The 23,132-nt window shown below is 33.9% G+C and overlaps 1 protein-coding gene across 1 annotated transcript in view; it reads right to left on the bottom strand.

Annotated features, from left to right (window-relative positions):
* Nucleotides 1-23,132, bottom strand: part of LOC106871722 (methylosome protein WDR77) — a 112,063-nt gene that overhangs the window by 57,148 nt on the left and 31,783 nt on the right. Inside the window, exons 2-4 of the mRNA XM_052965682.2 lie at nt 15,325-15,510; nt 6,716-6,857; nt 2,828-2,877 (exon numbers count right to left, since the gene is read on the bottom strand). Coding sequence (XP_052821642.1) covers nt 2,828-2,877; nt 6,716-6,857; nt 15,325-15,510 — 378 coding nt within the window. The remainder of the gene's footprint in view (nt 1-2,827; nt 2,878-6,715; nt 6,858-15,324; nt 15,511-23,132) is intronic.

Below are 23,132 nucleotides of genomic sequence, written 5' to 3'. Positions count from 1 at the left end.
CCACCACATATTTTCTCAATATCAACCTGTACTGCTTTTGGGCATTTATACAAACACGTCTGTCATTTAATGATTTATGCTTCAATTATATACATAAGTGTTGATTTCTAACACTGATATAAGACCACAAAAAGGATATAGGCTCTCCTCATAACCTCCATTACATAACTGGTACTTATTTCATCCACCTCAATAGGAATATAGCCAAACTTAACTTTGATACTAGAATGCAGAAAAATTGAACTAATTGCAAGGAATATTGTTTGGTACTCAAGTAATTAATCTAACCATTGGCCCCTATTTTATTTATAAATAATTAATTTTTATCTTTTACTATTTTGTATAACAATTTGTTCTTAACATACGTAGATTTATACATACAGATAGAGATGTATTCCATAAACAGAACTGGCATATACAAATTAAATAACAATAATGAACAACTGTATGCAAATCTAAAACAAATCTGGTAAGTTTGTGGCTCTGGGTTTTTCCTCAATATATGGATTAGCTAAATTGTATACCCTGGAGGATTAATGAAACATTAAAACAAAGACAAACAACAATTATTTCTGACAATGTTATTTTGTAACCCATATAAAATATTTGTGTGTCAGTAAGGATGTATCTATCAACGGAACAGTCTGTTCCTAAGATGCAATGTATGCGGATAAATTCTGCAACTCAGATTATATAATTAATTCTGAAAGTGCTACACACACAACACTCTCCTCTAATTCTTTTATACAAACTGTCTGTCAATAATTTATGCTTCAATTATATGTAAGTGTTGATTCCTAACACTGATACAAGATCACGAAAAGGATATAGTGATTGGTATTTGGAAGGGAATCCAGCTGTAAAAATCTTTCCAAAACTAACTTTGCCTGTGCTAGTGCTACATAAAAAAGCACTGAGTTCACTCTGTGGAGTGGTTGGTGTTAAGAAAGGCAGCCAGCTGTAAAATCCCTGCTAAAACAGATACAATATCCTTGGGTAGATTTCTATCTGGCTGGCTCCTATCAACCATCCTACCTATGCATGCATGGAAGACAGACGTTAAACGGTGATGATAGAAAGTAAAAATAAAAATGTATTTGAAAGTTGTGATGCAGAGAAATATGGGCAGTGACTAGAAAGGAATGATTGGGATAAGTATATCAAAGGACGTTTTACAGTGAAACATCCCTGCCCTTGATAAATACACAGCTAAAAGTAAAATCTCACTACATACTTCACAACATATAAGATTGCCAAAATTTTAGTGCCTAAAACTAAGCATTCTCTTGAGAGAAATAATATACTTCTGTTCTGATAGGTGCTGAACCTACAAAACAACAACAATATTGTGGGTGGCATTTTTTTTTTAATAGCACTTTTCAAGGACCACCCTGGGTAGCACAGATTCTAGCTACTGCACACAAGTATCACCTTATGAAAGTTCAAGCAGAACATTATTACAACAGTGAGAGAAGCTCTGCAAAAGTCATGGGTAATCACTGACTTGGAACAGAAGGTACTTATGGCAGAGTTACACCAAAGAATAAGTAGGCAGGCACTTTCTAAAACAAGATGACATGCGATAAAGACCTCTCTAGAGAGAAATGGAGAGAGAGAGTGTAAATGAGTAGAGATTGAAATAATGATAAATAAGTATGATGACAAAATTTTATTTTAATAAATACTTTCAATTCCTATAGTGAATCATGCCAAGTTGTGTTGCTAAGGACCTTAAAGAAAAGCATGTTCCCCTATAGAAATTATATAAATTTACTCGTGGTTGATTAACTTAGGAAGACATGGGTCTCTCAACCAAGATGACTGGTGAAAAATTTTATTTTAGAGTGTCTGTGAAGTTAATGTATTATTCACCAATGTCGCCTTCCTGGGCACTTGTGCCAGTGGCACATGAAAAGACATTTGAGCGAGTTCATCGCCAGTCCCGCTGGACTGGCTCCTGTTCAGGTGGCACGTAAAATACATCATTTTGAGCGTGGCCGTTGCCAGTACCCCCTCACTGGCTTTCGTGCTGGTGGCACGTAAAAGCACCCACTACACTCTCTGAGTGGTTGGCGTTAGGAAGGGCATCCAGCTGTAGAAACTCTGCCAAATCAGATTGTAGCCTGGTGTAGCCATCTGGTTTTCACCAGTCCTCAGTCAAATCGTCCAACCCATGCTAGCATGGAAAGCGGACGTTAAACGATGATGATGATGATGGTCACGAGTTCAAACATTGCTATTTGGTCTAGTCAAGGTTTTATACAGATCATGCCTTAATTTAGTTAATAATACATTCCACTTCCACTTTGCAGTTAAGTAGCAATAGGTAAGACATGATTGTTTTTAAAAACAGAGGTTATCAACAATATTGAATTGAAAAAGCTATCTCATGCATGCATGATGTATGCACACACACACACTGTGGTTCAGTTGTGAAGGAATTGTGCCTCTAGATTAACTCGTTTAGTATGTAAATCACAGCAGCTGAACACCACTTGTATGAAAATTTTATAAGCAGCTGGGACTGAGTTTGAAACTCATTCTTCTGAAATGATCTAGAAGTCACCACCACAAAAGAAATATAAAAAATGGAACAATCAGCATTGCTTCAAATATTATTTTTATAATTCCTGAGAATGAGAAGTTTTACTTAAGAGAAATAGAAAGAAAAGAGGACAAGGGATGCAAGCAAAATGTTTAATAACCAAAAGAAGTCAGCAAGTAGATTCCTTACTATCAAAATTTATCCACACCAATGGAAGAAATGCCATGCAATTCAGGGGGGGGGAAAAAAAAAAAAAAAAAAAAAAGATAAAGAAAAACCTACCTCGATAAGTTGTGGTTGTATTCAGTGTTTCAAGGTCCCAGATTTTGACACTGAAATATATTAAAAAAATAATAATAATAATAATCCTTTCTACTATAGGCACAACGTAACAATGGGTGAGCTAATGATTCTGCCAGCTGGTTACCTTAATAATAATAAAATTGGGGTTGGTTCCTTTTCAATAATTTTCAGAAAACTCAACAATTTAATATGTGGTTCTGTATGTTTTGAGATTGACTATTGATTATAGTTTGTTAACATTCATTTATTCTCAATAGTATAACAGTGGAGAAAGAGCTTACACTAGGAAGCTTTGGTTTGACTTGACTGTTGTTCTGAGATGCACACCACAAACTTGACAAATTGATAGGAAAAATGCATTGTAGTCCACTCTCATCTGATATTTATAAATAATTGTAGTTTTGTTCACTTTCACCAATGTATCAAAACTGCACATGAACATAACTAATGCAATCTGTCTTGCAATTCAAACTGCAGCTACACTATAGGGTTCTGTCCATTATGTTTTTCTTTTTATTTCTGCATTTATTTTAATGACCTTAACCCTTTAGCATTCAAACTGTCTAATTTAATGCTTATTTATTCACTTTGCTTTAAATTAATCATGCATTATCTTGTAGCTTTGAGACTTCAGTGATGTGAATGTATATTTTAAAAATGACATTGTAGGGTAGGTATGAGAAGCCGAATCTAGTCAGTCTGAATATAAAACTGGTAGAATATCTGGGCAGGATATGGCTGGTTTAAACGCTAAAGAGTTAAATTTTTCCTTTAATTATACCATCCTTAACATTTTTATATATCTGCTATTTTAGATCTCTTCAGAAGAACGCTTAAAGACATTTCATTAAATTCATATTTACTTTATAGAAGAAGAAAGGATATTCAAAACTTTCTACACATATATGCAGAAAATAAATATGTCTATGTGTAAGTGGGTATTAACAAAATTATACACATCACAATTGCCATCACCGACGTTGCACAATATATTAAAATGAATATTTTATAACACTATCACTTTTAAAATCAAACAGAAAATCCCAAAACAAAATTGTTTTTAATTGATATAATATATATAAAAAATAAAATCTCAGAAGTTCTTAGACTGGATCTAATCCAGTTTGTAAATTTTTACAAGTTATTAAATCAGATCTTTAAGTTTTTAGTCCAATGCAATAAACCAACTGAGGAATTTGTTGCTTAACATACAGACTAAACTTTTAGATCAACTTAAGAGATTGAATGGCAATAGCAGAATTTTGAATGGGTAAGATATTAAACTATTTGTTGCTTGGCAATACTAAAAAGCTTTGTAAATGTGCCTACAAAGCCATCTTCCCCTATGGTACACTACACACAAACTAAGTCAAAATACACTGCTAAAAATCCCATTATAAATAATGATGGTGATAATAATAATAATAATAATAATAATAACAACAACAACTGAAGAGGTCACCCAGACACTGCAAAGACTAAGCAACTGGAAAGCACCTGGACACGACAAGATCCCCAATTTCTGGTTAAAACACCTGCCAGCAATGCATAAAAAGCTGGCAGAAAACTTTAACAACATAATAGCAGATCCAGAAACAATGCCTGAATGGCTCACAAATGGGAAAACCATCTTAATCCCCAAATCCACGGAAACGGAGAAACCACAAAACTATAGACCTATAACCTGTCTCCCTACGATCTACAAAGCCTTTACTGCAATAATATCGCAGAGAGTGAGTAAACACCTAGAAAATAACAGCCTGTTTCCAGAAGAGCAGAAGGGATGCTGCAAGGGCTCATACGGCTGTAAAGATCAATTATTGATCAATAAAGCCATAACTGAAGACAGCCGCAGAAAGAAGAAAGGCCTCAGTATGGCCTGGGTGGACTACCAAAAGGCTTTCGACAGTGTTCCCCACACGTGGATTCTGGAAACACTAGCCATAAACAAGGTGGCACCAATTATCATAAAATACATAGAGCACTCAATGAACAAATGGCAGACAGTGCTACAGCTCCAAACAAAAGAGGGACTTGTGAAAACGAAAGCCATCCCCATTAGAAGAGGAATATTCCAGGGAGACACGCTCTCTCCACTCCTGTTCTGCCTGGCACTCACACCTTTAACAGAATTGCTAAATAGAACTGGATGCGGTTACAAATGCTATGGAAAAACAGTCAGCCACCTTCTATATATGGATGACCTAAAATTATATGCAAAAAACGACAAAGAGCTAGAAACACTACTACAGACAGTACACGGCTTTACCAAGGAAATAGAAATGAAATTCGGATTAGAAAAATGTGCCAAAGCAACCCTGAAAAGAGGAAAATTAGTTAAAAGTAGCAATATAACACTAGATAAAGCCAATGAAATAAGAGAACTAGACGAAAGCCAATCATATAAGTATTTAGGAGTCAATGAACTAGATAGGATACAACATACACAAATGAAAGAAAAAATAAAGAAAGAGTACTATAGACGAGTTAGATCAATACTAAAAACAGAGCTCAATGCTAAAAACAAGATAATGGGTATCAACACTTTAGCTGTCCCAGTTATAAGCTACAGCTACAACATCCTTAACTGGACACTAAACGAACTATGTAAAATAGACAGGAAAACAAGAAAAATAATGACAGGATATAGGATGCACCACCCAAAATCTGACATAGAAAGGCTATATATACAACGCACAGAAGGTGGCAGGGGTCTTATACAGCTAGAAAACTATTATAAAATAACCACCATAGGACTGCAAAAATACCTACTCCAGAAGCAAGGGAAACTAATACAAATAGCCACAAAACACGAGCAAAACAAAAAACTGTTTTCAGTATTTAAGGAAGCTGACAAATACAAACAAGAAATCAATCTACCTAACAAATACGAAGAAGAAGAAGAAGAAACAACAAAAGCTATAAAACAAATGAAATCCAAACTAAAACTAGAACAGCAACGGACCATGATAAAACGATGGCAAGAAAAGCCCCTACATGGTAAATACTGGGCTAAACTAAATGCGAAAGAAATAGACAGAGAAAAATCCCAGCAATGGCTGAGAAGCTCAGGACTCAAAGCAGAGACTGAAGGATTTTTAATTGCTGCACAAGACCAAAGCCTCCCCACCAGAACTTACCAAAAACACATAATGAAAAGAAATATAACAAGTAACTGTAGAATATGTGGAGATCGACAAGAAACAATAAATCATATTATCTCTGGCTGCCCAGTCCTGGCTAAGAAGGAATATATTCACAGACACGACAGAGCTGGGACCTATATACACTGGAAGCTATGCCAACATTATGGAATAGCAACAGAAAAAAGATGGTATAAACACACGCCAGAAAAGGTCACAGAAAACGAGAAAGCAACCATACTCTGGGATATGCCAATACACACAGATAGAGAAATTAAGGCAAATAGACCAGATATAGTTGTCAAAGATCATGAAGGAAAAAAATGCCTTCTAATTGATGTTTCAATACCAGCAGATGACAACGTTTCTCTAAAAGAAATGGAAAAACTTTCAAAATACAAAGACCTGTAAATAGAGATAACTCGAATGTGGAATCTAAAAACAGAAACAATTCCTATCATAGTAGGTGCCTTAGGTATAATAAAAAAATATTCAGACAAATACATAACAAAAACACCAGGACTTACAAATATATATAACATACAGAAAATTGCACTACTGGGTACTGCACACATTCTACGCAAAACACTTTCAATACAGTAAACATAAGAGCACCACAGCAAACCACAGCACATACCCAAGGCGCACAGAGCTGCGCTCGGTAGTGAAGTGAAAGCACGTTATAAAAATAAAACTACTGAATAATAATAATAATAATACTTACGATTTGTCATGACTAGCAGACAACACTTTTTTGGAATCAGCAAAAGAACTAACAGTGGTTACAATACTATCATGTTCCACAGAAGCAGACATTTGTACAAAGGTCTTATAGTTATCCACCAGCTGCCATACTGCAATGCCACCTGTAAAATTATATGCAAAACTATTTCACATAACACAAAAATAGGAAAATCAAGCAATTCTTAAGATAATAATAGGCAATTTCATAATTTCTGTTCAAAATTTAAAGGGCATACACATAAAATATAAACATAACAGACAAGGATTGACAGAATAATTAAATAAGATTTTAACCCTGTAGCATTTAAACCGACCATATCCAGTAAAAATAATCTTCCCTTTGAATACTAAAGGGTTAATATAAATGATACTAAACAGTAACACCAACAGATGCAGTAGGCTCAGTGACGGGGTTTAAACTACTTATTACTTGCTAGTAAACTACACTGATTACTCAAAAGAAACTGTCATCCCCTTTTTTCAGGTGTAACTTGGCACTAGACAGTCAAACTGTGGCTATACAAAGCGATCAATACCTATCACAAGGTAAAACATAAGTCTACTTAATTAGGAAAGTGTTTTGCAGTAATCAGTTTAATCTTGCTTTTGACTCTTTCTCTGTAGTGTTTTACAACAAAAACTACTTGGAAATCTCACACCAATATGGAAGGCTTTATTTACATGATCTTTCAACCTATTAGAAATAGCAGCCAAGTCCTCTTCAAATCACACACAACCAACATAAAAAAAAAGGTTTTGGATAATGTGGCCAAGTGGACACATTGCCTGAAAAAAGATGGAATGGTCACAGTTGGAATACCACTGACCATAGGTCTGCTTGATCAGGGTTAACCTAATGTTAAACAGCATTACTGCAACTAGTTATAAAACTTTTATATTTTTCTAATTCTCGTTAGTCATTTTAATTTTATATACCAATTGACTTGGGATTGATAAATGTTGACATATATATCTCTCTTCTATACTTTCCCCTTAGTTTTACTCACCCCACCCCACACATTTATCCTCTCAGTGTTCTTGAAAGTGAAGTCTATGAAGATTGAGAAAAGCAAGGATATAACGCCATATTTAACAAAATCAAGATGGTTTTCAACATTTTAACCCTTTAGCATTCAGATTACTTTTTCATATGCAATGTGACATTGTAGAGTTGGTGTGAGACTCGAACTGGCCACTTTGAACATAAAACAGATAAAATATTTGGGTTGGACCTGACTCGTTTAAATGCTAAAGGGCTAAACTTGTCCTGTACTCTGGCAAAGAAAAAAACCCATACAATACTAAGACTAACAAGAGGTGTAATATCTTGTAAATCAAATACTGTTGCTAGGAGCAGCTAGTCCACAAAGAAATACTATGTGAAACATTCAGAGTAGGAGAAAACAAACTGTATGAGAACAGCAGTAGTAACAACCATGGTAACTAGAGGGGGAAATCTGTCTCCAAAAACCTTCCTGTTCAACTCAGAAGACAACTATTTTCTGTCAGGCTTTGTTTTGAAAGAAAATGACATGTCTTAAAGTAATCAGTTTAAACATTGAGATGCAAGGTTTCTTGCATGATGTGCACTGAATGAAGCCGGAGACAACAGGGCCTCCTGACAAATATAAGATAGGTCTTCTCAACAATAGATTAATTTGCAAATACTAACTAAAAATATTGTACACAAAACATCATAATCGAAACTTATTTTAATTAGGAATATGCCCCAAAGCATTACACAAATCTTTTTACCAATAAAAAGAAATTTTTTTCTCTATTTCTAAAAGAGGGAAATATTTTACAATCATTGACCAGCATGGAACATGGATGTTAAATGATGACGATGATGCTGATGACGATGATAGTGTAACATATTTCAGTTATACAAAAATCTAAAGCAATGTTAAGTACTTCTTGCTGCTAGTATTAAATATGATGAATTCCTTAATCAGCAAGAAAAAAATCCTGCCGCTATATATAGGGAAATATCAAATAACACTTTTAATGCCTGATTAATAATCTATTTCAAACTAATCCCAAAAAACAAATTCCACAGAAAGAAAAAGTAAAAGATTTTAAAATTTAGTCCTAATTGTAAACCATCTGCATCATGATTTTCAGCCTAGTGAAACAATGTACGTACATACGTGTGTGTGTGTGCGTGTGCGTGTGTGCATGCACACATGCAGTAAAAAAAAAAAAGTCTATATAAATATAATTCTGTAACCCTAAGCTTGCTCTGAAATGAGCAGACAAACATGAGTAAAGGCATTCCAGCCTTTTTATTAAGATATAAAAGTGTATTTAGGAAAACCTCAATTCATACTTATTGGTGATGGTAGGTTCTGATTTAAAGAAAATTTAGTTGTTACTTTTAGCACACTGAATGATTCATGTATGCCAACTTGTTGGCTTGTGTAAATGTAGCAACTATGATGTGCATAGTAACTATAATTTCAACTCCATACATATGTATGTGTGGGTGTATGAGTGCGTGCATTAACTAGGATAAAGCATATGATATTAAGACCAAAGATTTTATTACAACTTCCTCCAAGTACTGCAATTCATTTTTCTTTTTACAGCATTCTTCTGTGTCACCACACAAGAAAGAAGAAAAAAAAAAAAAGAATTTCTGAGAGATGCTATACACAATCTTAAATTTGGATTGAATATCCCAGATAGTATATACGCATTCATATTAAAAGTCTTCCACCCAAAACCCTTTTGTATTTGTTAAAAATGATATTCCCTTGAGAGATACTCATCTAAAGATTAAGGAAGTAGAGAGTGTCACACGGGTAACTCTACTAAACTCGATTCCCAGTCTGTCAGTAAGGAGGAGATGGTGTGTAACACAGTTAAAATCTAAAATAACACATTAACCAATACAAAAAGACAGCTAAAAGAAGGAAAGAAAAACACGTCAGTTTAGCTTCAATTTTTTGTCTGGTTCTTGTGACCATGCAGGGAGCACTGCCTTTAATAATTTAAGCCAATCTATATACATATTAGTTATTTTATTGATCTGTGAAGGCATGTGGCCAAGTGGCTAGAGTAATCAGCTCACAATCACATAGTTTGATTCCCAGTGATACATTTTGTCTTTGAGCAAGAGACTTTACTTCAGGTTGCTCCAGTCCACTCAGCTGGCAAAAGTGAGTTGTACATGTAATTCAAAGGGCTAGCTTTGTCAGATTGTGCCACACTGAATCTCCCTGAGAATTACATCAGGAGTATGCATGTCTGTGGAGTGCTCAGCCACTTGCATGTTAATTTCATGGGCAGGCTGTTCTGTTGATCGGATCAACTGGAAAACTCATCATCATAGCTGATGGTGTGCCAGTTTTTGATCATCATCATTTAACATCCGTTCTATTTATTAAGTCATTAAGTTTTTGTTTTTAACATAAATGGATGCAAATCGACATGTACATTTATATATATGTATGTATCATTACACTTAGGCATTGCAAGACTAATATTGTTTCCGTGTCACCTCTTTTCTTATTACCACTCTATACTCATCCAACACTTCGTATGTATATATATATATATATATATATATATATATAATGTAACCTCATGGGCATCGGTACCATTTTCCTCTTTCTCCGTTCTTCCATTCTCCGAACTTTCCATCTTTCCGACGAAGGGCTACGCCCGAAATGTCATACACTCTCTCTTTCCTTTCCTGAGCGTCCAATAACACTATCCGTATCACGTCCTCACTTTGTTGTTTTTTTGAACTTATATATATATATATATATATATATACATATATATATATATATTGTTTGTTTTTATGATTAGCTATAATAAAAACAATTTTACATTAACCTGATGAGTTACTCCATACTTTTCTAGAGTGCAAATTTATTATACTTATACAAGAATGTTGTTGATAGTGACTTCAAAGTTTCAGCAAGCTAAGCCATTGTTAGGACTGCAATGTATTAGAAATTAATCTTGCCTTTGTATAGTCTCTGAGTTAAAGTCATCTTTGGGAGTGTGGGTTTGAGTGGGGTAGCAATTAGGTTTTTACAGAAAGGGGTTTTGAAAAAGAAATTAATTGATAAAATTTGGGTTTATGTCATTGTTTAGAATTCATGCATGAAGAACTGTTTCTTTTTTGTTAGGTAGGCATGAGGTGTGACAGTATTTTTGTTGCTTTTGGTACTACTAGATTTAATCCCCAGTATGCAGGTAGGTGGTAAGAAGGCTGGTCATTTCTTTACTTGTTAGAGTGTTTCTTGTTTTCATTTGTAAGTTTGGGATTATTAGTCAGGTATGTCATGGCTTTGTTAGTATAGAAGGTTGTTTCTCTTACGCTTAGGTGAAATTTGATTAGTATATAGGGATCTTACATTTTCTGTTTTGTGGAGGTAGAGTTTGTTTGGTGTTTGTTTATAAAATTTCTTCAAATTTTGTTCTAGATATATGCTTATGTGGGGCTGATATACAAGGTGTGTATATGTTCATATATAAAAATGGGAACAAAATATAATATAAATTTGATCTTTTCATTGTCAAAGCAAAAGTATTAAATCCAATAATACCAAAAGCAACAAAAATTTTGTCACACATTGTGCCTACCTAACAAAAAAGAAACACCTACAGGCTTGTTTACAAATTTCTACATGCATGAATAAATTATAAACAATAAGTTGAGCCCAAATTTAATCAAAGTTTTTCCAAAACACCTTTCCATAAAAACCTTATTGCTACCCCCCTCAAATCAACATACCCAAAGACCTTTCAGTTTCTAATTTTTGCTTCGAATGTAAAAGTACAACTAGTTTCTGATGTTCAACATCACTTCCTTCCTAGGATTCTATTATTTTACTAGTATGGATTTTTAGTTTATCACATCTGCTGTTGGATTAAGAAAAAAAAAATCCAAGCTCATAAGGCTGGTTTCCTGGATTCCACCCCTGGACAGGACACCAATCTGTTGCAGGGTTACTCATTTTGCCAGTTGAATAGACTGGAGCAATGTGAAATTGTTTTGCTAAGTCCAGGAATTCAAACTACAATCTAATGATCACGAGTACATCCTAAACGCATGTGTCTTCATGCTGTTGGATTTAATCACTAACAGAGCAGATTACCCTTATTCTTGACTTGAACTAAGTAGTACAAAAAAGAATCAAAGGGATTATGCTAGACGTTAAACTAAGTTTAAAACAGGTTTGATCCGGGAGAAATACTCAGCCATTGTGATTGTGAAAAACAAAGCTTGCAACATTAGCAACAGGAATAATAACTAATAAGATAAAACTAGGTCAAGTGCTCAAACAGCTACTCTATTAAATGCTCCGGTTGTTTTTTCATAGATCTGAAGAGACACTTCAAATGGAATGGTTCTTGAAAGTGTTAATCAGTGATGAGATGGGATAGGATCGGCCAAAATTATCTGGTGGTCATTCAAACAAAAGCTAAAAGTTAGTTAATCTGCAGTAAGTAGAAATGCAAAATCTTTTCATGCTAGTAAAAGCTGGTCTGAAAGGTTTAAGTTTGAATCTTATTTTGCACAGTATTAAAATGATTGATGAGTTAGTTGCCATTACTAATCAGAGGCTGCTACTTATTATCCCAAAGAACTGAAGAAAATTATTGCTGAAAGAGGCTATACACCCGAACAAGTGTACAATGTTGATGAAACTGGGCTTTCTTGAAAGAGTGTGGGCTTTTTTTCGACCTGATGTTGAATAAGTCAGTGATAAACATAGTTCTAACAAAACATTACTTCTTTTAGGCAATGTACAAGCCCCACCAGTGAAATAAAATCTTTCTGATGAGATAGTTAAATAAAATCTCCAAGGCATCTGGAAAAAGTTCAACATTATGACTGCAGTGGAAAACAAGTCATGGGATGATGTGGAATCTTCAGTTATGAATGGTTTTTCGATAAAACATATGGCCACTCTGCACTAGTGATATAGATTTTCCACCAATAGAAATTTTACATCAAGTTTGGCAAGATATTGTGACAACGGAAATTGTGGATGATGATATAGATGAGTTGTTATGATCTCATTGAGAAAGTTTGCCTAATGAGGAGTTGAGGTTTGTGAGAACAAGAGCAATCTGAAGAGAATACAGAGGCTCTACATATACCATTTCAGTTCGCTGCAAAGATTATTGGCTAAAGAATTTACTCTTCAAAGGCTTGAAAATCTTTGTTGCTAATGACAACAATAGTGAAAATAACAAAAATAAGATGAACAAGGGTCAATTCCTTCAGTGAGTGTTACAAGAGATGGAATGCAATAAGTTTCTAACAAATTTGGATATATTCTTCATCCTACAGGGGCAGAAGTACTCTTCTTCCAAGTGACTCCCATTACATCACCACCTAACACAGGAGTTATCATTTGTGGTGAATAGGTACTGTACTGCAATATTACTGTATTCTTATTCTCCAATATAGACTTTCTGAATATTTTTTTTTCACATATACAGACTGAACTATTAAGAAATTGATCTTTCCATGCAAATATCAATTTTTAAAACGCACACAGTTGCAATGCATTTTTTTTGTTTTTGTTTATGAGAAAAAAACAATCTCTCAGAACACACTTCAATTTATATGGAAATCAATAGAAGTATGTTTCATGTTGTGGAAAAAACCATAACATCACTGATTTTAAGGGCAGGGGGGGAGAAAAAAGGAGTCACATTATGTTTACGAGTAAACAAAGTATATGCTCTCACCCACTCATACTTAAACAACAGGCTTCTACAATTTCCAGATATCAAATTCCATTTACAAGGCTTTGTAAACCTAAAGCTACAACAGAAGACACTTTCCTAATTTGTTGCACAATGGGAACCAGGAACTGTATGGTCAAGAAGCAAACTTCTTAACCACAAAGGTATGTTTGCATTTTAAATTTAGAAAACTGCTTCAGGTTAAAGGGTTACTTCACAGACTTGATCTAACAAATCAGCTTACTATAGAGTCCCTTGATCTGCCAAAGGGAAACCATCTCTTTTACTTGTTTCATTCATTTGACTGCAACCATGATGGGACACAGCCTTGAAAATAGAAACAAAACCCCCCAAAAAACTACCCATCTTAAGTGAAGGACATTTTAGATAATGTAGTCCTCATACTTGGAGGGGATAAAAAAAAAAAAAAGCCAGTCAGATCATGATTTACGACTGGAATATCTGATCATTAAAGCTTAAACATCCTACACCCATTTCATTTTTTTAATAACTTGATCCTTTTATGTGTGTGCGTTGGGAGGGGTCATTAAATTGAATACTAATGAAATACAGAGGTCAATACAATCAACTTAAGTGTTAACTAAATGTATCCATATTGTAAAATAGCAAGAGCAACATCCTTTGGTCCCAAAAGTTAAAAAAACAACTTTATTAGATTAAGGGATTATAGCAATATAGAACAGTAATCACATAAGTCACACAAGAATGTTGAATAGAGTAATACAAAAAACTTAATTTGCTCTCTACTTAAGACATGGTTTAATCAGAGCTTATACTTTTGTAGATGAAAGATAGTACCTAATACACAACATATAAAGTTCAAGTTTCACTATTAAATCTTTTAGGTAACTGAAAGATAATGGGGTGTAAAATTCAAATAGTGACCAAACCTTCAGTTTTATGTATGTTGTATAGACACGTACATTTGCATATCCTACAATTCTGTTATAGCAACTCGTGTCAGGTAATGCCAAGCAGGAACAACAACATAACGGTTCTCTTCTTTGTTGCTATAACATTTGAAACATACTGACACACAAGTACATGATATAACCTTTCAGTAAATGAAATACACAACCCAGTTTCCAATTCCTTGTCTTAGAAATTTTATTTCAAGCTGCTGATACTGTTAGGAAAGGCATTAACATCACAGCTGCCAATTTCTTCTACTTCAACCACCAATGGAACCAAGTGAGTATACACAGATACATCACTAATAAACAACTATTTATTTCAACAGTGCAGAACAAATATACTTTAATTCATTAATATCCATTTTAATATCTTTTCCTATGTTGGCATGAATAGGACAAGACTATTAAAAATTTCCAATCTCACATCCACATTTTTTTTTTTTTTAATAAGATTCAGCATTCAGAGATCCAACTACTTGTTCTCCTGCCTTCCTGTATGTTTTTTGAAAAAACCTCAGAGATTCTACAGTCATTCAACAAGTTAAAAACAGCAGGTAAATTTTCATCAAACTACAACTTAAAATTACCTTAAAAGAGGAAGAATACAAGCAATGTGGTCTCAGATACAAGCAATGTGTGTCCACCACAAGTACATAAAAAAAACCCCAGAAGGGCTGAGCCAAGGCTAAATAACACGGGTTTTTGTCAGACGTGTTATGTACTGTCCATATCAGCTCAATAATTTCTTACATACTGATATCTATTATGGCCAACCTCTCTTCAGTTTTTTCACCTTGATAAAAGTCAACATTACACACATACCAGACTCATTTCTCTGTAGCTTTTGCAAATCTTACACATTCCATTTTTCAATGATGTGTGTATTTCTATACAATATATATGCATTTACACTAATGCACAACAAATATAACCTTACCTGTGTCTAAGCCGATGAGAGTTTTATCCTGGTCTATCCAAATGGCATCGTCAATGCCAGCCTCCAATTGTACACCAGCAGTACACTTTTCAACATCAGGTCCATGTGCTGCTATTTCATAGAACCACAAAGAACCATACCAATAGCGTCCAGTCAGGCTAGAAGCACCCAACAAAATCCCACCTTCTGCAAAAGCAAATAAAAATAATTAAAATTAATTAATTTTTTAAATGTTTTAAGCAAAATTGGTCAAAGAGTTTTAATCCTTTTCAAAATTATTAAGTTTTACCATTACACTTTAAAAAGCAATGAATATCATACATTTCCAAGTTTGTTTCCATATAAGTTAAATTGCTGACTTGTCTCCAGGATATTTACAAAGATTTTCAATGGTGCCCTGATCATAATTAGATTGTAGGTGATCTATGTTGCTTTCCTCTCATTCTTGCCTCAGCTGGTCACACAGTCTTGTATTTTTGAGCATTCACTTGCATACTTGCAAATAGAAAGGTCTGCATGTGATTAACAGAGGTAAAAGTAAGAAAACAGACATCATCTACAATCAAATGTGATTGTCAAATACCAAGATAACAGGAGATGATTTGTTTCTTTCAACCCACAAAATAATCTACAGCTAACAGATAAGGGTTAGCAGTGTTTGCTATATGACAGTTTTATCATATAGCAAACATTGTTGCTACGACAAGAATATATTAGTGTCATCCAAACACAACATGCTTCAATAGAACACTTGAACTTTTATAATAGGGAATTTAATCTCAAGTTTAACACTGCCACAGATATCCATATTAAGAACTAAAAATACCAAACCCGCTTCCATGAGATATCAGATCAATTCAACAACCATTTACACTCAGTAGTCAATAACCCATAGTCCTTACATTCAAAGATGAAGAAACAGTCTGTATATCAAATTTATGAAAACTGAACAGCCTCCTAATTTTGAGTCCATGTACAAATCTGAGAAGGTTGACTTTGCTTTTCTACTTTCCATGATTGGCTGGACCATCTTTGATCAATGGTCTGTATGATTAGGGCTGACCTGGTATTAAACTATAACCTGTCTTCTTGTCATATTGACTGCTGATCACCTGAACTACTTTTCCTCCCAGAACTTTGGCACTCCTCCCTTCCTACATACCATCTACAGGCATTAATCTAAAATGAACTACACTGGTTCTGCAACAGTTTGCAACTATGTGATTCGTCTGAATGAATGCCAACTTGGGCAAGTGCTTTTCAACTTCAGCCTTGGGATGGCCAATCTGTCTATATGGTATAAAACAGTGTATTGAGTTGCATTCATTTACTCCAAGTAAATTAGCCGTTCAAAAAATGTCACATTGAAACAGTACTTGTGTGGATATGATCAATTAAAATCTTTCAATGCAGTGAAAGTATTGGCCATAGTATGGCCACACTCCAGTGATTCACTGTATTAAAATAGAAAAAAAAACAAAAAAAAACACCTTGACATATTAGAAACTAATTCAGAGACATTAGAATATTAGTTATTAGATAATGTAATTGGTTGGCTCCTAAGATGTTGGCTAAGCTTTGTACATCTAAATATATTTTAAGTCTTTTCAAAAGATTGCTTACTCAGTTTGCCACTAATTTTCATAATCATTTTATAAAACAAAAAAGTTAGAAAAATAAAAAGAATTTCTAAAGAATTAAAAATCATTCTTTCTGTAATCTTAAGAGAGAATTAGCATTATCTGAAGATATAACACTAATGTACAACTAGAACACCACCACTTCTGTCTCAACAATTAAGAATGAAATTCATATTACTATTATACAAATGACAACTGAGACTGACTTGAGGGCTATAGTCCTATTTGTTACTTAGTCATAGAATGTGCTACACAAGATAAGCAAAGCATACCAGACAAGATTTGAACTTGATGATAAAAGCAAAAAGAAAAATCAAAATAAAACACTCCACTACATACTCACAGAGACAAGTTGTTAGTAAAAACCAAGTTGAAAGCAACTATTGGTTAAATTGACAAACTGCTCTGGCATTCTACCTATTGATAAATTTCTAGAACTATTGGTAATTGAAATAACATGTCATATTAGATAGGGAAATCATTGTGAAAGAATTCAGAACAGAATGACAGAAGATTGTAAAAGAGTACATGTAACAGTAGCTCATAAAATGTAAATGGAGAGCAAATCATTTGGATCATCTAACAAACAAAATGTTAACTATTAAGTACTTACTATTTAAATAGCTATGTTTCATAATAGCATTTATAGTTATGTACATCATTTACAGATATATATATATATATATATATATACTGGTTCAAATTGATTAATATCAATTTCTACCCTCATAAATAAATATACATATATATATATATATATGTATATATATATATATATATATATATATATATATACACACACACACGCACACTCATTTGTAGCCATACAATATATAGCAATAAATAAATTTATAGCTTGATCATTTATGACTGTATATACCAATTATATAATGTATATAAGTCAGGTCATGCTCCATCTAATACTGGCACCATACAACCTTGCACAATCAGTTTTATGGTTGGGGACTAAATTGCTCCAAAATCACCTAATTTACAGAGTGTAGAGGACACTCATCAAGATTAAAAATAAAATCTGTCAAATGGCGGGAGAATTCCTTATAGAGGAGCCAATAACATTTATTGAAGAGAAGACAGATGCCAACAGGTTCCTTACACACTGAAATATGTACATTTACACAGCTAGCTAAGGCTATAGATTTTGGTTAGAATATGCAGCATTTATAACCAAAGTATACAGCATTATAATACTATAAAAGCTGCTTCTTCTGATCACTGTGACAGAGCCTATAACAATATCCTGACTGAGTTTCACTAATTAAGATAGCAATAATTGTTTGACAGCATTAATCTATAATTATAATAAGTAACTTCTATTAAGGGGTTACCCAATTATCTAGAAACATTAGCCAAATCTGTCTCCAATTACATCATACAATCTGGAAAAAAGGAAGAAAAAAAAAACCCCAAAAGATATGATCATGGAAGGCTTTTGATCAGAAATCAGCTGAATAAGGGTCAAACCTGTTTTTGGTAGTTAGTATACCCTTAGTGGCAAGAAAGTGTTAAAGAAAAAAAAAAAAAAAAAAACTGACAGAAGAAATAGAAGTCCTAGTGAAAAGCAATAATATGCAGCATCCACACAGCATGGAGTTATTAATTCATAATGTGTGCAAATGAACAAAAGGTTCAAAATGATCTCACAACTCTCTTTTTCCCCATTTTATATTCATTTTCCTTTAGTATTGATGATAGTATTTGTAAATTTGGACATCTTAAATATTGTTTCTCTCCACCATCTCAACTTTCAAGAAAAATCATAAACCAAGAAGTAGGCTAAAGAGCACAGACAAAATAATTATAGCAAACTTTGAACTCCTGATCATGTAGTGCATTTATAGTCATTTACTTCGCTGTAAATATACAAAGTATTCAATATTTATATAACAGTCTAGAATTTCATGATGCCCTAAATAGAAGTCATGAATTAGGTGTAGAAAAGTGCAAGACAATTTTATTGGCTCTTAAGATATGAGAAACAGCACTATAATTATATTTCTTGAAGGAAAAATGCATAATATATTAACTTTCCTGAACATAAGATAAGAAACTGCAGACAAACTCCAAAAATTCCAAAATAATAGAGGAAGTTTTTAAAATGCAATTAATAATAAATTACTGTTTAATCACATGTGATGAATCTAGACTATAAAAATGTCAAAGCAGAACCTAACTTATAGCTACATTAATACACACATGTGCACACACACTCTAATTAGCAGATAAGATGAATGACTGACCCTAAGAGACCAGCAGTAAGTACAACCATACCACATCTTAAATATATAGTAACTGACCTTGACAGTTGGCAGGCAATATTTGCTGCTAAGCAGTTCTGCATTCACAAGAGAATGTTGAGACTGATACTCTAGATAAGAGTCTCCAGGAAAATAGATATTAGGAAAATTAAGAAACTGAGTACTTTTTTTTTTGTTTTTTAAATATTTGTACGATGGTTTTAAGTGTGAACAACCTTATCATCATCATCATCATCATCATCGTTTAACATCCGCTTTCCCTAGCATGGACGATTTGACTGAGGACTGGCGAACCAGATGGCTGCATCAGGCTCCAATCTGATCTGGCAGAGTTTCTACAGCTGGATGCCCTTCCTAATGCCAACCAGTCCGAGAGTGTAGTGGGTGCTTTTACATGCCCACTGGCACGAGGGCCAGTCAGGTGGTACTGGCAACATCATAATAATCCCAAGTCTCACTACAAACATTATTCTGTGGAACCCACCTCCCTAGTACAGTATATGTAACTATTCTTGACTTAACTTGCCTTAAAATAACAATAAAAAAAATCTACCTCTGAATGTATCAGTAAAAAGAATAGCTGACAGGAAAAAGAATTCCTCTAAATGAATTGCTCAGGGTCATGGTCACAATCACAACAAATTTAATTAATGGTATTCTGTTACAATAATCTAGTAACATCAGATCACAAGTTTGTACAGTCAGGGCTATCTTGGGACTAAAAACATCTTAGGCTACAGTTACCTCCAGGTCCAGTTGCAAGAACCTTTACACTTTTGGCCACTCGACTCTCCCACTTATTATACAAGTGATTAACATTTGATGGCATAAAAGACACAGGGGCATATTAGAGGAACTTTAATTTCAGCAGCACACATTTAGAAAGAGAGTTTTTAGAGCATTAACTCTTTATCATTCAGATTACTTTGTCAAATGTAAAGCATGGTTTTGAATTAAAAATGCATATCTTGTAGTTTCAAGATTTTGATTACATTATCTTTAAAATGACATTGCAGAATAAGTGTGGGAGGTTATATCTGGCTGGTTTGAACATAAAACAAGGAGAATATTTGGGCCAGATATAGGTGTTTAAATGCTAAAGGGTTAATGTAATATAGGCCTAACTTTGCATATAGGACCAGGGATGGTTTTAATTTTTGAGACATAGTTTAAGTGGGGGGGGGGGGGGGATTAAATAGGAATTGCCCAATATTTCCTCTCGCATTTTGTTTTAAAGAAAACTTTTTTGAAATAAAAATAAAATATTTTTCATATTTGCCGTTCTTCTCAATGCTTTATGAGTCTGTGTCAGTTAAAATAGCTACCTGCGCTTTAATTCTGATACTAATGTTAGAATTTATTTCCTTAATATAAATGTGAAAGAATTTTTTTTTATATCCCAAAATATTTTTACATGTTCACATAAAAGGAATATTCTTTTGAGGCAATACCCACAGGAGGCTTCCAATCAACAACTAATTTATATAAATATTTATATTTTTCGAACAAGGTAAGTTCGAAATTACTATATAAAAAGTATGTCACCAGTGGTCACTTGTTCTGTTAATACCCACTCATTTTGTGGGAAACTAAGACAACAGATTATTGTATAAAAATCGATATCTTGATTGTATATGTATAAACTTCATCATACAAAATACACACACACACACACACAGAAATATTTACTATGTTTATGAAGATAGTGTTTCAACCTAGGTTTAGCCATGGTGACTAAAACAAAAACCAAAATCAAATATTTAAGATATTAAACTATTGTACCAAATATCAATTGTTTAACCTCTGGCAAAACATTCATATTCTATGGTTGACTTAGCCTTCCATTCTGTCAAGATCAATAAGTATCAAGCTTATACTGAAACAATTTATCTATCTTCTCATCCTCAATATATTTAGTGGCTTATAACATGGTAAATCAGAAAACTAGTAGCTAAAGTCCATGTTTTTTCTCTAATGCGAGTTATTGCAAATTTGGACCAAAACATTACTATGCTTGCTGAAGTTTATCTAACTGGAAAATAGAGACCAGATCTTGTCAATAATTGTAGGTTATCCAGGACGAGAGAAGTCTCAGAAAACCAGTACCATAGAAATTGGAGTTCAGTACAGGTTCTGTGGAACCATAATACATTATGTAATAAGACGTTAATCTGAAGCCTTGAACTACTTTAACACCACAGCAGAGTGGGTTGTCACAGGGAAGGGTAACATGATAGGTGAACATCTGCCCCAACAACTCAACCAACCTTGCAAGAAAACAAAAATATACATATGGAAAACATTTCAATAACTTAGAGAAAGAAGGGTAATGCCCATGACATTTTTGAAGACCTGTAACTGGTAGGAGAAAAAAATGGAAGTGATCCTTAGACTAGAGACTGGACCAGAATGCTTACAACAGAGTGAACTTTGCTAAAGGCAACCCAAAACCTGCCATGCTGGACAAAACAAAAAAAGCCCTCAGCACTTTAATTCACTATCTGTTAAGCCAGAAGGGGACATAGCCTACAGCTTTAAAATGAAGATAGATATTTAAAGTCCTAAATTGGTAGGTAATATGCCAAACAATGATGGGACGGCAATAGCTAGAACACAAATCAAATAAATTTAATACTACAAAATAGAGGGAAGTCTAGATAGTTGCTCTACCTGCTGAAATCTTCCTCAAATCACACACTATCTTAAAATCAACCTGGGGCAGAACATGTTTAACTCAAACCAGTACAATATACATCCATATATCTTGACCTGAATGGGTGACTGAACTCTTAGGTCAGAGTTAAACAGCTGACATGCTACTATGATACAACTAACAACTATGAACAGTGTACCTATGTGCAATGATATCAATTAATGTAATTTCAAACAAAACTAATAGGAGCATTGTGATTGGGTCACAATGTTCCTAAGATTCAATGCTGTTACTTAACAAACTAGAAATAACAGCCAATCACCTCCCAAATCCTATTCTACCATTTTAAAAAGTAGGAGAGAGGAGGCTATGTTGGATAAGGTAGTCTTAACCCACTAAGTCCCAGAGTACTTAGATTTCTGAATATTACTTTTAAATTTTTACAGATGATTGAAAATAAGTTAAAATGAAAAAAATAATTATTAAAACTCCTTTACTTCAAGTAGAAATGGAAATACTTGGTGAGACAATGCGATATAACTTATTTAATGTTCTCATTTAGTGTCCTATTTATAGGACAGACTTAATGTGTTAAATACACTAGATTGGGGGTGAGAGTGCGGGTGAGAGTGGGGGTGGTTTAAACAGCTACTCTACAAACTCTGGCCTCCTGCCAAAATTAAAAATTATTATTTTGTTTACTGCATGATTGAAAAAATTGTCAATTTTCAGTGTGTAATAACAAAAATCAAGAACGCAAAAATGTATCCAACTAAAACACCATTTACAAATCAAGTAGAAATTTGGCTTCAACTATTCTAAAACAGATGTGCAAAGCAATTTAAGTGAAACAGACAAATCTTCAAAAAAACATTCAGCATGCCAAAAGAACATATCACCAGGACACACACACAGCCATGCTAGTGAAAACCTATCCAGCTTGTTAGACACGAAAATAACTCACTCAGGAATTTTCAAAGTGCTTTTAAGTCTGCCAGTACACACCATTATGTCTCTTCCTCTGCCTCCTCCTCTATTATTTACACCCAATAAATAATTAAAGAAACTCAGAAAAGAACTGAATGAAAACTGCTCAAAGCCAACTACATAGTCTCTATGTGATTTCTCAACTCTCTAGAAAGTGCAGTGAATATCCAGCAAATCACACCCTGGTGTTTTAAAAAAAAGGAAGGAGGGACATATTGAATGCAACCCTGGATATACTAAGATAACGTGACC

The sequence above is a fragment of the Octopus bimaculoides genome, chromosome 2 (genome assembly GCF_046866305.1).
Source record: "Octopus bimaculoides isolate indiv1 chromosome 2, ASM4686630v1, whole genome shotgun sequence".
In the NCBI taxonomy this organism is placed as follows: Eukaryota; Metazoa; Mollusca; class Cephalopoda; order Octopoda; family Octopodidae; genus Octopus; species Octopus bimaculoides.
This window is presented reverse-complemented; position numbering and strand designations above follow the sequence as displayed.